Here is an 18,657-nt window from a genome sequence, read left to right on the forward strand (position 1 = left end):
GTACTCTTACTCAAACAATATATATAATGATTCTTTTTCAGATATTTCCACATAGTTTTGAAGTCGATTTGCAAGTCACTTTATACTTTTCAAGGCAGACCCAATACAGCCTATTTTGATAAATATGCAACTCATGAATTGTGAAATGTGCATTATCTGAAATAAAAATAGAATTTGTTACTTTGAAAAGAGCAAGCCACATAAGATAACAGAAAACTTTACTGATAATTCAGTATATATTTCAAGAAAACTGCTAGATTAGATAAAAACCTGTTATTGAGATAACATGTATTATACTGGGTAGCAATCTCTTCAAGTCAATGTTTGTTGTTTACATCTCTGAAATAAGTGGTAAGTAACATTTTAATGTGAACTCCCATAGAGTGTTATATATAGTTTTATAAATAGTTCTATTGTATTATTAAAAAAATTTGACAATAACACGTATAATTACAGGGTGTCTATAAATTCTACTATCAAATATATACCAAATCAAATAACTTCAAACACTTATACAGATGCTTGACATTAGCAAAAAGACTTTTAAAAACTAATGAGCATATAAACTTAAATACTGTATAGAACTTCACCAGATGTTTTGTTAGGTCAAAAAGATACAAATTCCAAATAAAATACATTTTTTATCTATGTTGTAAAAGATCTATGGTTTTTTTATGTCTTATTTAGACTTATTTGCAATAAATAGAAAGAAATTTATTGTAGGGCTTATGTTGATTACTAATGAAAGGGAGATTGGAAAACAGATACCGGTAACTGCATCAACTCACAATCAAATATTTAGATATCAGTATTTCCAAAATATTGTACTTATATTGACTTTTTCAGTTGTTTTATGTAATAAACTAAATACCTTTATTTTATTACAGTTGATGCAATGGTAATGTTATTAAAGTATAAATGTTGAGTTAAGTTCACGTTTCTCTTAGTGCAGCATTTAGAATCTGATACTGTCACAGACTTAACTCCTGGAATCTGGAGTCATGTTCGTCTGCAGAGATCCAAAAAATGTCAGTGATGCAGAAGCTCAAAATGAACTCTTTGCATTTTTTTCAACATCAGAGACACCTAGACTAAAAAATATAGTGTTATCTAGGTTGAAAGGTATTGTTATTGTCCCATCAGGTGCACAATTGAGTGCACTACAATGTTTTAGACACGATCACAAAGTACGGTAAAGCAACTGATTACTGGATCCAAACTTAACATTCACATTGAAAATACCCTAACCACCAGAGCAACATTAGGTATTAGCGTTTAAAATTTGCAATTTTTTCATGTATTACTATATTTTATTATTTATAATCAGGAAGGCAAGGGCAAATTTGCATTGTACAAGAACATAACCTAGTTTTTCATGAAATCAATGGAGCCATGTGCAAAAGAAGGAAATCACTAGTTTTCATGGGGGTTGTAATAAGAAGATATCAAACAAGTTACAAATATCAATCAATACAATTTTTTTAGGTAATACTTTAGCTTCACACAAACTGTCAGTCAAGTTAAGAAGAATAAATATTTGTTGACATCCAATTAGATAAAAGACTGAAAATAACTCAAAATGATAGCATAGACTATAAAGTAATTCCAAGAACGTAGCAAGGAAAACATTTCAAGGGGGTCTACACAACTGATATTTTCCAGTAGTGGACAGAGAGTAAGACCCCATTTTGATCCTTAAAAAGTTCTTGACCCATTTTTTTGTTCAGAACGATCTTTCAGCAGTACATGTATTATTTGAATAATAATAATAATCGTTTACTAAAAAAGTAATTGAAAATAAAAAATTTGGGGGAAGGTCCGGACCCCTTGGTTGCCCTTGCTGGCTACATCTTTGAATAATTCATTTTTTACTAAAGAATTAAGATATAAATTTAAAGAATGTGGTAAAGAACAATACAAATTCTTAATACAACTATACACATTTCTTAATACAAACTACTTCTGTATAACTATATGTTTCTTTGCAGATAATGGGATTAGTTTTGGAAGATCCAATTTTGGAAATAGTTTCTGGTGTACTGCTCTTGTTCTGCATCTGTTATTGGTACATCACGACAAGCTACGATTACTGGAACAAAAGAGGAGTCCCATTCATCAAACCTGAATTTCCTTTTGGTTCTATAAAGGATGTGATACTTGCAAAAAATGTTGCTGGCAAAGTCCACGAAAAATTCTACAAACAGTTTCCAAATGAGCGCTTTTATGGCATAATGGAGTTTCTAACACCTACACTGGTATTGAGGGACCCAGACTTGATCAAGGTGGTCATGGTAAAAGACTTCCAGTATTTCACAGACAGAGGGACAGTGATTGGCAACCGCACAGAATACATTATGAAGCATTTAGTAAATTTAGTCGGGCAAGAATGGAAAGATATGAGGGCGAAACTAACACCAACTTTCACCTCAGGCAAAATCAAACTCATGTTTGCCTTGATGGAGAAATGTAGTGAACAGTTGCATGTTCTGCTCATGGATGAAATTAAACAAGGAAAAATAGTTGACGTGAAGAATGTTCTTTCCAAATTCACAATGGATGTTATTGCCTCTTGTGCCTTTGGAGTGGACACAAACGCTCTAACGAAGGAAGGTGAGACCTTCTTTGGAGTCGTTAAGGGTCCTGCGTTTAAATCGATGAAATTCAAGATCGTTCGAATTTTATCTCTGGCTTTTCCTTCCCTGATTGATTTTCTTCGTCTCAACAAGGTTCGACCTGAGTTGAGGGATTTCTTGACCAACATGGTTCGCGATTCTGTGGAGTATAGACGAAAGAACAATATCAAGAGGAATGATTTCGTAGATCTCCTAATGAATATCAAGTACACAAAAGGTAGTTGGGAAGAAAATGGAGATGTGAATTCTAAATCCGATGACAAAATCTCTGGTGGTGAGTTTCTGTTTATATACATTATGTACTAGTTCAAAAATAGTGTAATCTCTACAGTGGGAAGCACACAGGCAACAAGAAGCCTTTAGACAATTTTTAGATGTAGAACAGATATATTGCCTCTAATGCATTGCAATTTATAAATTATTTTATATAGAATAATAATTTCTATAGTTAAAATTCATTGATAGAATGGCTTCAAATATGCAGTAAAAATAAATCCGTTTTACAGTACTCAGGTAGTTTTTATATTTGCGTTTCTAGAGTTTTACATTTTTGATGATTGTCCAATGACTGAAATGATTAGTATAATTTTAGAACTTTGAATGGCTGCTACCTTTAAAACAAGAAATCTCAAAAATTGTAACTGCAAATGAGTAATTTGAAATTATTCAATGTTTCCATAAAACATTTCATTTTTAGTCTGTGTTGCAGGGTAGATGAAGTAAATACGAACAGCTACCGTTTTGATTGGTTGCCAGTCATTGTGCTTGCCTATTGCAGCTATCATTGTGTACTTTTTGAAACTGTAACAGTTCATAACTTGAAACCTTATATGAGACTTTTTAGAAAAAAACTTTGGAAATGACCTGAGAATTCAAAAATTATTAAAAATTTTGCTCTACAATGCTTAATAAATTAAATATAACTGTTTATTCCAAATTTTGGACAGCTGCTATTTTAAGTCATTAAGCGCATAAAAAAACCTGTAAATAAAAAATAGTTTGTAATAGAAAAATAGTCAAGATTCAAATTTTGCACACAATATATACACACACCTAATGAAAAATACATATATAAAAACTCACATAATGGTTAAATTAATTTTGTATGAGTGCCAATAATTGTATTTTATTTTATTTAGTCAAATTATAAATAAATTTATTTTATTTTATTAATAAAGATGAATAAAAATAACTTGTTTCACCTTGACTCATATTGATTCAAATCCAGGTCTCTCATTTGTAGGATGAACCATTACACCACAGATGCCTTTTTTTCTCTTAATTATTTTGATTTTGGTTCTCTTTTGTCGCACATGTGTCTACGGTGGAAGCACATTAATACTACTCCTTCTGTCCTTAAGTTGGAACATAACTCATGTAACAGTGAAGGTGTTAAAAACCAGACTAACATGTGACCTACTGCAATATAGTACAACCAATACTACGTGTACTAGGGAGTGATGATCTGCAAAATACAGTCTTCTGAAATTTCTATTGTGAGGGTCATTGTTTTATATGAAATCTATTTAACATTAACAATTTAGTAAACCAATTAAGAAATATGTTTAATGTTTTTGGCACTAAAAGAATCAAATAAACCGTTAAAAAAACTGTTTCACAAATTTACAAGTCAGTAATAACACAAACCTAGTAAAATACATTGTGAAAATTATATCTAAAAACTGTTTTTGTATTTTTTTTGTTTACAAAAACTATGTAGTAGAAATTTGTTGCAATTTCTGAATGCTATGTAATTTCAAATAACTATGTTATAAACCAAGTGGTTTTGTAAACTTTATAGGTTATAAAGCTATCAATATAAATTAACGTGACGTGGCAAAGTGAAAACATAAAATACTGAAAATGTAAGAGTTATAATCAAGCCTTCAATTAAACTTTGATACATTCTTGTATATGACTTATTTAAGCCATCAAAGTCTACTAAATAGTTTATGTTATTTTCGTTTTCAGCACTGACTATAGAGGAGATGACAGCACAAAGCTTTGTCTTCTTTCTGGCAGGATTTGAAACAGCTTCTTCACTGATGGCTTTCTGCCTTTACGAGTTGGCATGTCACTCTGAAATCCAGGAGCGACTTTACCAGGAGATTCAGGAGGCGATGGAGAGAAATGAAGGCAAAATCACATATCAAATGATGATGGAGATCCCGTTTTTGGATCAAGTTATCAACGGTAATTAGTGAAATACTACTGTAACTTCCGAATACTTAGTCCGAAGTCCGAATACTTATTTCATGAAAAATATGAACATTATTTCATAGTTAAATGTAAAATTTCATCCTCATTAAGTTCATAAAATATTAATCTATAGTGTCCTAACGTTTTGCAAGACATAAAACATAAGACATAAGATATTTATTGCCGTTGATCATATATACAATGAAATAGGCATTGTCAATACACTTTTAGTATAAAACATACAATATAGAAACAAACCATAATTGAAAACCACAAAACAGATTTAAGAGACTCAAAAACATTTACCTTACAGTTGTAAAATAAACATAGTATATTTTTAAATTAAAACCCAATGATTTAAAACTGAATATTGACATCCATATTTTAAATGGAATAAAATGGATTATTTAAAAGCCACAATTAAAATTTTCTTTTTAAATTAGTTATGGGAGTAACATGAACAATTTCTGGAAGCTTGTTAAAAAGTCTTACACAATTTACCATATGGGATGTTCCAAATTTGGTCAGTCGATGTTGATGTTGAGGAATGTCAAGCTTATTTTTATTTCTGGTGTTGAGTGTATGAAATTGATTTCTAATGAAAAAGTTTCTGAGGTTTGCTTTAGTGTATAATATAATATGGTAAATATAGAGATTAATTATGGTAGGTATTTTTAATTGTATAAATAGGCATTTGCAATGATCTAATGGTGCAGCATTACAAATGGTTCTAATAACCAACCCTTTTTTGGATGATTAACAGATCTGAGACTGCTACAGAATGGCCCCATAATATCAAGCCGTAAACAATATGTGATTGGAATAATCCAAACGCCATAATCCATACGCTGTCCTAAGGTACTCAGTAGATATTATAGATCCTAATTTCCAAAACAGAAAAGCAACTCTCGAAAGTTTTTTGCTTAATCCATTAACATGATCGTTCCAACTCAATTTCGTGTCAAAACAAATTCCCAGTAATTTGACAGATTGGTGATCGTTTTGAGAAAGGCTAAGTAATATGTTTTGCGTTTTACTTTTATTGCAGAGAAGTTTATTAGTTGTGAACCATTTCTGAGCATTACTATGAGCTGCAGCCATTGTAGCCTTTAAACTTTCCAGATTATTATGACAGGAGAACAGATTTGAATCGTCAGCATAGATGACAGAATTCACACCAACATTTATTTGATAAATCGTTAATTATCACAAGGAAAAAGAAGGGTCCAAGGACAGAACCTTGAGGAGCGCCCAAGGAAACATCTATTAATGATGATTGTGTCCCTCTTAAACTTACATACTGTCTACGATTTATTAAATACGACTCAATAATTTTCATGGACTTTGAAGATATTCCATAAAAGTCTAATTTAGTTAAAATACTATTTAATAGAACACAGTCAAATGCTTTACTCAAATCTAATAGAGAAAGAGAAACTGATTGCTTATTTTCAAATGCCTGCAATGCCTCATAAACTATTTTGGTTACTGCAAGAGAGATATACCGGGTGTCTTAAAAGTCTAACCTCCCCTATTAACTTTCTTATGAAGTGGAGTAATTTACTTTGGAGGATGTTTATATGACCAACTGAGGAGTTTTTTTTATGTATGACAACTTTTGACTTCCTACCCCAAATGGGGTATTTTGGGGGTAAGCCAAAATTTTTCAATACAAACCCCTACCAAGTGACACATAATTTTAAAGGTATTTAGAAAAAGAAGAAGAATGACACAAACTGGAGGACTCTAATGTTACCTTATCAAATTTGGTGGCTAATTAAAGTTTGAATTGGATGAGGTACATCACACCTGAAATGTTACAAAATGTGAGACACAGTTTTGAATCTAGGCTTTATTTTTGTCAAGAAGTACATGGTAGTTAGTCATTTCGAGTATCTCATCTGAGTGAAATTAAGGTGAGATTTCAATATTTTTACCATTTAATTTCATTACAAAATTAGTCACAAGTAATGGGGGTTTATAAACCAATTCAAACTTTAATTAGCCACCAAATTTGATAGTGTAACATTCTTCTTCTTTTTTTAATACTTTTAAAATGAGGTGTCATTTGCTAGGGGTTTAGGGGTTCAATTTAAAAACTTTGACTTACCCCTAAAACTTTGACTAACCCCTAAAATACCCCACTTTGGGGGGAGGGGAGGGGGTAGTAAACAATGTTCATACATCAATAAACTCCTCAGTTGGTCATATAAACATTCCCCAAAGTAAATTACTCCATCTCTATTCATAAGAAAGTTAATTAGGGAGGGTTGGTATTTTTAAGACACCCAATATGTTTATGTACCTTTGATTTGAAATTACTTTAAAAATACTGATTTTTCATTTGACATATATTCTAGAGTTTTAATTATATGGAGGAGTAAAAAGGTGGTTTTTGTCTTGTAAATGAAAAATTAAAAACCTGCTCCTGCAATAGTTTTTTTTTTTCAATTTTTAATTCCATTCAAATTAATACAATTCATAATAAAGTTTGTAAATAATATAAATGCAAACAGTACAAATTTGTTTGAATTTTCAAAGTTTACTGGTTGTTTTGAATTTTTTTTATTCAGAGAAACTTTGCAGTTAAAGATCATTGGAGTGGGCTGTATTCTAAAATCAATTTTGATGCACTATTTGCATAAACGGTATAAGAGTAGCTCTAAGTATTGTATATATCATAAAGATTTATATTTTAATCTTAATGATATTTCCGCAGTCCGTTGCTGTCTCTATTTATAGAACGCTGATAACATCAACTCATCATGTATGATCACAGGGTGTAGAATTTGGTTGCCTCATAGAGTGTTTCGGTTGCTTCACATAATTAAGAGTTCTCCTTGACAATTACTTAGATGTTTGTAGGTAGATTAAGGTGTTCACCAGAGCTGTGAGAACTATATAGCGTATTCTAGCATTCCTTCTATAATACAGTTTTTTTTCTCTTAGGGCAAGAAGCTTATAAATTGCACTTAGTCCTGTAAGAACCTTAGCGCTGCTTCCGGAGTGACAGGATATTCAGGATAGGTAACATACTGAATATCAGGTTAAGAGGTAGGGGCCCGCCTCCTATCAAGATTTCCATGAGGAAGAATTAGGGCACTAATCTCAAATTCATGTCTCCCCGGAAGAAGGGGAGGCCAGCTCTGAGCTAGCCTCTCCAATCAAAGTAGGCAGGGGTTGGCACACCCTTGTTGAAGCTAGCAAGAACCTCTGAGGTTAGGGAACAAACCCCACCAACTCCAACAGTCATCCTCCGCAGTAGACTAGACCTATCGAATTGCTCTTGAACCCCAAAATCTCGACATTTGCGGTTAGTGATGTGCCGTTCCTGGACATCGATAAGGTTGCACAGATTTAAGTGACACATTGGTTTTTGCTGTGCCCAGTGGTAGGTTCAACGGGAAGGTATAAACCAGCCAGAAGTGACCCCTGCTGGGTTTATAATACCTTTAGTATACTGTGGTTGTCTCTTTTACTATTTATTTCAGTTTACGATGCTGATGATGTCAAAAATGTCCTTTGAATAGCACATGATTAAGAAGTTTTCTGTACTGCTTTCATTTTATAATATACCAGGAAAAATAATAACCTGTTAACTTTTATTTTGCAGAAACTCTTCGTCTGTATGGCACAGCCCAAAATCTGAACCGACGATGCACTCAACCATACAAAATACCAGACTCGGACCTCATCGTGGAGAAAGGGATGAAGGTCACCATCCCTCTATATGCCCTTCACCACGACCCTCAATACTACCCAGACCCTTACGAGTTTAAGCCTGAGCGATTCACACCTGAGGAAACTAAAAATAGGCACCCATTTGTGTTTTTACCCTTTGGAGAAGGGCCGCGAAACTGTATTGGTAAGTCATTCAAAAACATTTCTCTCGTTTATATTTCAATTGTGCAAAAACCACATTTTTTGTCTTTTGTTGTGAATCTTTTCTCATTCTTAGTCCTTATCTTATATTTATCATCTGCCTTCCAGTATTCTTTCCTTTGTTTCATTTCTTTTTGTATTTGACATTATTTTCCCCAAACATATTTTATGTTTGTTAATGTTATACAATCATTTCTTTTTTAAATGTTTCCAGCTTAAAACTTTAATACATTTAACCTAATTTTGAGCTCACTTATTAAGTTCTTCATTCATTAGTTTGAACAAAATCATTCTTGGTAGCCTACTTTGTTTCTGAAAGTTGTCATTTCTTTTGTGAGTGTCCTCCCTTAAAAACCCATTGCTGTTGATGAACAGCCTCTTTATCTAAGTCTTTTATCTAAGCCACCCCGAGTTCTGTTATCTAATTTAATAGTTTAAATGCAATGTTAAGTGAATGACTAAAAGAAATCTGTAAAAAAATTATTAATATTTAATTGTTGTAATACTCTGTTCTCTTTGGTAGCCTCTTTACAACCTATCTTGTTAATTCAAATTTAGTTGTTAAAAATATTATAATAATTTATTATATTGCTATCTTCTTTGCTATAAAGCAAGCATCAATAGCTCTAATTGTTCCTTAAATTGGTTGATTAAAGTTTTTTAATCATTCTAACGGTATTTTTGTTGTTACTTAACCGCGAATCCAATTCTACAAGATGATACTTGTAAATTGAACTAAATATTCAATCACCTAAAGACTTTTTACTGCTTTTTTCAACTATTAACAACACTTACACTTACTTTAGAAATTTTGGTTTAAACTGATATGTCCAAAGAAAAAAAAATGTTGAGTTTGAGATGACCGCCGAGTAAACATTTTCCAGAACTTCTTTTATGAGTGTGATTATACTAGACAAAGTTATACATCACGTAATACAATTATAGATTGCACTGTATTTAAAGTGAGTTTAATATGTTTTATAGGAATGCGCTTTGGGCTACTACAAGCCAAGATGGGCTTGACTACTGTGGTCCTGAACTTTCAAGTGGAACTTTCACCTGGACAGGAAGTTCCACTAACATTCAACAACCAAGCTCTAGTCTTGACACCAGCAAATCCGATATTGTTGAAGTTCAGCCACAGAAAAAACATTTGACACAAATTAATAATTGTGTAAATATATATAAAACTAATTACATAACCTTTTTGTTTTCCTTTCCAGGTATCTACAAAGTTAACGTTCATGGAACTGTTCAAATATTTTACCATTCATAGTTTTTAGAATTTAGTTGAAATACTTTTAGAAATTTCTATATGTCTATTATCTTCTTCTTTTAAATTTACTCACATCAGTTAAGAAATCATTCATTCCATTCATGAAAGATTTCCTTTGTAAAGCCTCAATACGCTCTCTGTCTGATATTGGCCCTTATCCCAGACAACAGAGACATTCAAGACGGCTTTAGAACAAGGATAATATGCAAAGCACATATAAGATTCTTTGTTACTGAAAAATCAGGCCATCAACTTAAAAAAACCCTTGTTTCTCCTAGCTTTCATAATGACACTACTTACACATTCAGAAAAGATCGGCTTAAACCGTAGTAAGCATTTTGTGAATGGTAGTTTAGCTCCAGTTTACCTTACTCTTACGTCTGAAATCTGACACTGTCTCAGACTTGACTCCTAGAATCTAGAGTCATGTTCGTCTGAAGAGATCTTAGAAAAAGTCATGAAGCTGTCACAGATTCCAGACGCTCCACTAAGAGGAACTTGAGCTAAACTCGACATTCATATTGAATCCAACTCAGTTGCTCCACTTTAATAAACACTTTTAACGGTTACTTTAGTTACACACCTGAGGTAAATATCAAACTGTAAATCACTAAACAAACTTGATTCTTTGTATCACTGAACAATGGCAAATGTAAATCTTTATACAGATTTGTAATGTATCACAAAACAACTGATCTAGTAATATTTGTAATTTATAGTTTACAATTATCCAGCAATACAGTCAGAGATGAAAAAATTAAAGCCAGAGACATTTTTGTCAGGAATGCGGTGATTTTCAATGCTGTCATACTGGTCACTCATGTTAATGGAATTCAAGGACTAATTCAGATTAGAGGAAATAAGAAGATCTGACGCTGTCACAGAATTGACTCCTGAAAACTGAAGTCATGTTCGTCTGAAGAAATCCAAATAAAGTCATAACGCTGTCACATATTCCACACGCTGCACTAAGAGGAAGGTGAACTGGAGCTAAACTCAACATTCATTTCAAGAATCTCAAGATAATTTACTCTGTCATAGCTCAAATGCCATTTTCACAATGCATAGATATTTACCTCAGTGATTATTAGTGTAGATTGAACACTGTTGTCAATACTAGTACATTTAGTTATCAAATTAAAGCCCCTGAAGTTGGATACACAGAACTGCACAAAGCTACAGAAAAAAGTCACCTACAGTATGACAAATAGAAAGAGCAGGAAGGCGAAGCATCTTTTTCACATCTACCCAACTAGCTCTGGCATTTCCACAGTTTCAAACCATCACTAAATACATTTTAATTATAAAGCCTCGATTGCTACATGGTCTCTCACCTAGGCTACAGTAGTAAGCTCAAAGTTACTTCATACTAATCATCTTTAATATGTTAGGCACTATCTGTTTATAAATTACTCGCTTAAATGGACAGAGTGTGTTTCTCTCACTTATTTCTATTTGGAGATAATTTCTTGTTACTACAGTATCCCATTTAGTTTCTTTCTGTTGGAAACTATTCAAGCAACTAAAATAAAACCTCTGTAGCACATCTGCTCTAACTATATCAAACCAATTAAATGCTCTTGGGCAAAAAGTGAACAGTTTTTTCTATTGAAAACCTTGTATCCTAGTCGTGGATGTCCTGACTTTAAACCATTTGGCGCTTAAACCGACAGTGTACAGTAGTTTCCAGTATATACAAACATGGTAAAGTTAGTATTTTGAGCTCCCTAAATGAATTCCTACACAATATCTACATTATATATAAAAATGAACGGTTTCATTTATGAAAAACGTTTAATTCGTGAGAATTTCAAAACAGTTTCCTCATTTTTTAATGTACTCTATGTGTATTTTGTAAAGACAACTCACTTCCTCCCTGGACAGAACTTCAACAGGCCAGGTGTTCTCCAGTGTGGTGAGCAACTTGTACAGAACACGAGGGTCCACACCTGGCTGGGTACGGCTGTACGCCAACCATCGCACTGTTGCCAACTGCAGCTCTGTCATATCTGCCTGGATTGCATGTTGGTGCAGGATACTCAGGGCTGCCAACAAATCACAGTTTTAGCATGTAAATTATAGATATTTTAGGACTTTGGTTTGGTAATAGAAAAATAAGGTTTGGTTAGTATTTGTAGTAGTACTTACAACTTATTAATTATTAAAAAACGTTGCATTATTATATAAAAAACGAGAAGTTGACTAAATCTTAAAATTAATGTTACCAAATGAGATACAGGTGAATGTAACAAAAATCAAATAAATGAACATTGGCTTCAAAAGTTTTCTTTTTCAAGACATACTGACAACCCACTGTTGGATATTGGTCATATAAAAAATCTAAAGTCAATAGTGTTAGTAAATAGTTGTTTGGTAAGGAGGTTATGGGAAACTATTTTTTTCACAGATTCACAATAGAAAGTACAAGGCCTAAATTCGAAGTTACAAGTAAAGAATCCAAAACTTTAAAATCAGCGAGATAGACATTGTTTTAGTAAGTGAAAGAAAAGAAATAATGGTGTGCAAGAAGACTGACCAAGTTTCTTTAAAGGAAAAAGAAAAGGTATGGTTAGAGATAGAGAAAACGTTTTTCAGTATTTAGGTACCGTAATGTATTTTTTTTTTTTTAATATGACAGCATAGAGAAGAAATCGCTAAAAGGAAGTGGACTGATGAGAATTTCGTGTTACGAACTGGTAGTGTTGGTGGGGGGGGGGGGGGGGTGGAGTGTTGGTGGGGGGGGAGGTCAGTGAGCCTTCCCATATAACCAATTTTAATGTTAAAGACATAACCGACAAATTCATGGTAATACGTATAATAGTGAGGACTAGCCTCGAGGATTTAAACATCTCTTTTACTTAACACCAACCGAGTCAAAACAGTTTCATCCTTGATGTAAGAGAACTACCTATTCTTGTTAAAAAAATATTGTAGGGGAAGAAAACTTATTTAGGCCTTTTCAAAAATTGCCTAATCAAGCACCAAGTTACATAACCTCAAAGAGTAAATAATAGTGATGCACAGACCATGAGCGAACCGGCTCACTGGCCCGGGTCACGATATGATCTGAGATCCGTTATGAAATGAGTCGACTCCTCATTGAAGGAACCATCGCGTCGCGGACCCGTGAGCTGAGAGTCGCCAGCCAGTCTTACGTTCTTCGGTTCTCGTAGTTCTTTATGATCTGCTTGACATAGAGGAAAACTGTTTAAAATCTGAATTTATTATGGACGACAGTTACACCTCGTTGAAAACTATTGTATTTTATTTACAAAGCCTTTGAACCATTAAAACTTATTTTACAGTACAGATAATAATAAAGATGATTTTCATGTGTTCATGGTACACAAGACGAAATAACATCAAAATATATTTTTTTATTGTAATTTGAATGTTCAAAACAACACTGACGATTTTAACTAAAATAATTTATTGCATCAAGATAAAGTGATTTACTAAATTAATAATTGTTTGACTATCTGATTGCGCAGACGGCACTGTGCAGTTTGAGTGAGTGACGTCAGTGATCTGAAGATCTGGCTCATGAACCGGTTCATTTCAGTGATCTGACCCGAATGAGCCGGATCATTCCAAAGACCCGTTCTTCTTATCACTAATAAATAAATAACATCTTGGCAGAAGACAGTGAAGGTGAAGAACAATCGGTCAATGCAAACTGGGTTTTAAACTATGACCGTTTAAACTAAACGATATTAAACGAGGTTTAGATTATGTGAAAAGTCGTCGGTTGATTAAACCACCGGTAAACTAGCAACAACTAGAGGTTTAACTGTGTTGGGGGAAGTGGCCCATAGATAGCTCTATTGCGTAGTTACCTGGTCGTGAACAACACTGGCCTTCCACATTTGGCGACTAGAAGAAGGATGGCGGACATCTTGATTCTTCATAAGATGGTTAACGGTGCTCTAGACTGCCCTCGTCTTCCCTCTCTTCTCGAGTTTCGAATTCCGACATCCACTCGTTCCGGGGACATCTTTTTCAAGAGGGCACTTCCTTCTCTTTACAGCTATCACAGCTGTATTCCCAGACTTATATGAGAGAAGGTAATGAGGTTTCAGGTGGTGTGGAATTTTTTGGATCCTCTTATCAGTCATTTCGATCGTGCTTGGGGAAGCTACTATGACGGGCAACTGTGTTAGTTCTTAATTTGTTGTTGTTTAGCTGTTTACTGTTATTATTATTGTGTTCATATTATATACGTGTTATTATTGTTGTCCAGATTCCTATATATATATATCATAACACTATTGACCCTAAAGTAACCCACCATTATTATTTTTATTATATAATTTTTGTTGTTTAGCTGTTTCTGTTGTTATTATTATTGTGTTCAGATGTATACGTGTTATTACTGTTGTTCAGATTATATAAATATCATCTCACTATAGACCATAATGTAACTCGCCATTATTATTATATAACTTTTGTTGTTAGCAGTTTCCGTTGTTATTATTATTGTGTTCAGATTCTATACGTGTATTATTGTTATATAATATTTGTTATTTAGCTGCTACTTTTATTATTATCTCGCCCAGACTCTTTACGTATTATTATTGTTGTTAACTTGCAATAATTATTGTTGTTCAGATTCCATGGATATCATTACACTCATTATAAACCTTATTTTAACTCACCATAATCCTTTATGTTATTATTGTTATTTTTCTCTGATTGTGTGTTTTGATTTTGTTGTTGTTTTGATTAATATTAAGTAAAATGCTTGGTTATGGATAGCTGCCACCTTTGTTATAAGTTATGTTGTACAAAATGGTTTACCGTTGAAATAAATAAATAAATAAATAAACACTGCAAGTTCTCTCTACAATAGTACGAGTAATGAAAGCATGGCAGCTCACCAACGTGTGGAAGCTCCCCACTCCAAAGTCCTGTCGCCTGAGACATTTCGTAGCCGATGAAGACAGAGTGGAGACGTTCCTGCTGTCGGATGTTGGACCAGTGGTCCTCTTCACTTGTTCCCCGGTCTTCCCGCGTCGACAGCCACAGCTTCAGTCTTATCTTGCCCTGGATGTTGGATCTGGTCGTGCGTGCCTCCAGCTTGTACCAACAGTCCAGTCCGGTCGACGGAATATCCTGGACCACTCGAGCGTATTAATATTCCTCTTTGTACAGTGCCATAGTTTTTGGCGACACTGATTATACAAGGATTATAAAAAGTCCCGCACAGGCTTGATAATTCCCGAACAATTACAGGTATATAAATAAAACTTGGTACATCAATACTGCACCTATAAATATACTTTTTGAAGTAACTACCATTTTTTGCCATGTCAGGAGGATGGCCCGCTAGGAGCCAGAAGGAAATCTTGAATGAGAGCATAGGTCGAGCAGTGCATCAAATTAAAGGTCTTTATTAATAGAGTATAATGCTGCAATTCCGACCTCAAAAGGTTCACTCCTAAAATTTACGCTGGTTGAAAGTTTGAAAAATTTACACTATAGGTCTTGTTCTAGATGTATTTAGTTATAAAGGGGATGTTTAGCAGAGATGAATAAAAAAGATAAATATTTTTTTGTTTTCCTAATTAGCAATTTACACAGGTGCAAATATCACATTAATGTATGGAAATAAAAATCGGTAGACCGATTGCTTGTAAGAAGAGGACTTGCAGTGGTCTTCCACACAAGAAGCAGCTATATTAATTTTTGCTTGTAACTCCAAAAAAGATAATTTGAAATGTTTCATTAAATTACAATGATATGTAAATACAAAAGACCATAACAGTGGTAACTTACTTGAACAGGCACATTTACACAGCCAAGGAAGTCATCAGTACTCCCCGTACGTGCACTCTGGGCAATCTGCTTGAAGAACCTCCCCAGACCCTTGACTCCTCGCACTTCGTTCAGCTTGCTGACTGCATCCAGTACGCTCGACTCGTCATCGTGATCCCTGATCGTCACAATACATAAAATTAGTTTGAGCATAACAGTTTTATCAGTTTCATCAGAGGTAAATTGGTTGTGGTGTGAATGAAAACCCCAAAAGGATGTACAAATCTTTAACAGCTGGTTGTAGTAAAAAGATGTAGAGTACTCCCCCATTAGTATAATACAGTTCTAGGCCTTTATTTTTAGTCGTAGAATTATGGAATGTGTCTCATTTTGAAGATATAATTAATATGTTGCGCTTTTTGTTGCATGGCTGCAAGTGACTTTTTGTTCGTTGTCAGCATGTGTTGTCTTTTTGATAATAATATTGTGTTATTGCTTGTTATTTGATATTGCTTATTTGTTATTGTTTTTTTTTTCATTTTGCCACTGATTCTTGTGATTGATATTGTTCTTTTATGCAGGTTGGATTGTTGCTGACATTGTTATTTTTATGCATGTTATTTCTGTTGCTGTTGGTATTACGATTATCTTGTTGTTTTTTATTGCTTCATTTATTGTTTCTTGTATTGTTAACTTTTTATATAGTTTTATTATTTATTCCCTATGTAGTTAGTTTGTTGTTATGTGTCTATATAAGTGGTATAATCCTTATTGTGGTGTCATACCCTGATTGTTTTATTATTTTGTTTATACAGATGTTTAATTTTGTCTATCTTGTAAGTTTGCCATAATTATGTACACGTTGTAAATTGGATGACGTCCGTTGGAAATAAAGAATAATAATACGGGCCCAAGAGATTTTCAGTTTTTTTAGTAAAGTGTATAGTTTTTGAATACTTGTGTATACGATGAAGTATAACAAAATTTGAGATTTTTTTCTGTAAACCCCGTAAACACTTGGTATATATAATATTTTTGAAATAGGACATCTTTCAGAATTCTACGACTAAAGGTAAGGGCGTAAAACTAGATACGGTTAAAATTTTCTTATGGGTAAAAACTCAAAATCATTTTACTACAGACCCTAAGAACGGTAAAAAATGCTCCAATAACCTTGCCAGCAGTTAGTATATAGACTGTAATAAACAGTTTAAAAGCATTTTCATTGAGTAGATGGTGTGAAGAGGGAACATTTAGTTCACTGGGTTCAGCCAGGCAAGGAGAAGCAGCAGAGCAATATCTGTTTATTCACACAATGGATACTATAAGTGGGTGAGATTTGTGTCTTTATGTTCTAAACTGTGCCATTATATTAATGTAGATGGTTCACAACACATGTACAAGCACATTACCTAACAAAACAAACAGGAGAACAATATCTGTTGATGGTCGCAATGGGTATAGTAATAATCTCTATATTGTGATTCACTCACAATATAAATTATATCGCAATCGTATTGAATTCAATAGGTAAGCACTCATTCATGTAGACATTCAAGCACATTCAGACTTACATTTTGTACGTTTATTCAGACACAATCATACTCATTTCAGATTCAGCACTTTCAATTATCCCAGCGGCTCATAATGAATCCATCAACAGAGTAAAACTCGTTGGACACCAACAGGCGTTTTAAATTACTATTGGCGTTGAGAGCATATTTAATGCTTTCAGGGTGTATATTGATTAGTTTGACACTGTATTTTGTGAAGCAGCTTATGTTGGTGAGTTAGTACGTTGTCCTGCTTCTGGTTTCACATTATTGAACGTCACCACGGTGAATTAAGATGCATTTAGATCTGTTGTACTCGATTTATCTCAAGGATTTAGAGGTTAGGACAAAGTCAGTAGGCTAATCCTAACTCTCTGCAAACTTCTCTGATACTTTTAACTCTCCGATGAATCTTAACAGTTTTTGGATTCTGAAGACTTTTGTTTTAGTTTTAATAGTTTTTTATTTAAGTTATAAGCATTTGTCTTTTCTATATTTTCAAAATTGTGATACTTCACAAAAATCTACTCCATGCGAAATAAGTGAATGGATTATACCGTAGTAGGCCTAGGCCATTTTTAAAACTCATGGGGAACAGAACTTTTCTAGATCACGGAGGCCATAGATGCCTGAGGGACTGTAGCAAAAACCATATCACCATCCTCGTCTAGATAAGCCTCATATCTTTTAGATTTTTGAGGAATTCGTCTCTTTCAAAAGAAAATGAGCAAATGATTTGCAGAGAAACATTGAATGCGTTCAATTCCACGTACGAAGTGACAGAGTTATGTCGTCAGAATGCTGACTTAGTATCCCATGCTGGAGTAGGTACAAATTCACTATATATAAGATATATAGAAATAAAAGAGGCCCAATTATAGATCCCAGAGAGACGCCATGATATTTAAAAAAAATTATTTGAATGGACGGAAAATCTCCAATTATTGACGTCGATCCTTGCCGGACGTGGATCATAAGTGCAGAAAGAAAGACAGATTTCTCTGAATGGTGCAACAATATGGAACGTTGCATATAATCAAAAAGCTTTAGACAGATCGATGATATGCTGGATTTAGTTTTGTAAATCCAAATTGTTCTGGAATAAAAATTGCCCTATGTTTATAAACCCTTCAAGTCTTTCTTTAAACACTTTTTCATACATTTTGCTAAACAATAGTAGAATTGGGTTAGAAGAAAGCCGCTTGTGAGGCAGGGATCGTACGTTTTGAAAGTTGGGATTCTTTTGCTTGTCTTCAGAGAGTCTCAATGTGTGCTTGATGTAACATTTGAGTTGGCCTACGGACATCATACGTTTTTTTGAGTTCAGTCTCCGTATGAAACATGCTACCTCTTCCTTACA

The 18,657-nt window shown here is 33.7% G+C and overlaps 2 protein-coding genes across 2 annotated transcripts in view; one reads left to right on the forward strand and one right to left on the reverse strand.

The window, feature by feature from the left end:
- Positions 1–18,657, reverse strand: part of LOC124353595 (BAI1-associated protein 3) — a 70,949-nt gene that overhangs the window by 37,777 nt on the left and 14,515 nt on the right. Inside the window, exons 4-6 of the mRNA XM_046803508.1 lie at positions 15,766–15,922; positions 14,868–15,102; positions 11,860–12,035 (exon numbers count right to left, since the gene is read on the reverse strand). Coding sequence (XP_046659464.1) covers positions 11,860–12,035; positions 14,868–15,102; positions 15,766–15,922 — 568 coding nt within the window. The remainder of the gene's footprint in view (positions 1–11,859; positions 12,036–14,867; positions 15,103–15,765; positions 15,923–18,657) is intronic.
- Positions 241–11,586, forward strand: LOC124353594 (probable cytochrome P450 6a13). The gene is made up of 5 exons (XM_046803507.1): positions 241–351; positions 1,989–2,907; positions 4,605–4,826; positions 8,446–8,697; positions 9,699–11,586. The coding sequence occupies exons 2-5, from the start codon at positions 1,992–1,994 to the stop codon at positions 9,869–9,871; spliced, it is 1,563 nt and encodes a 520-aa protein (XP_046659463.1). The 5' UTR covers positions 241–351; positions 1,989–1,991; the 3' UTR covers positions 9,872–11,586.

Source organism: Homalodisca vitripennis, chromosome 2 (assembly GCF_021130785.1).
Source record: "Homalodisca vitripennis isolate AUS2020 chromosome 2, UT_GWSS_2.1, whole genome shotgun sequence".
Lineage (NCBI taxonomy): Eukaryota > Metazoa > Arthropoda > Insecta > Hemiptera > Cicadellidae > Homalodisca > Homalodisca vitripennis.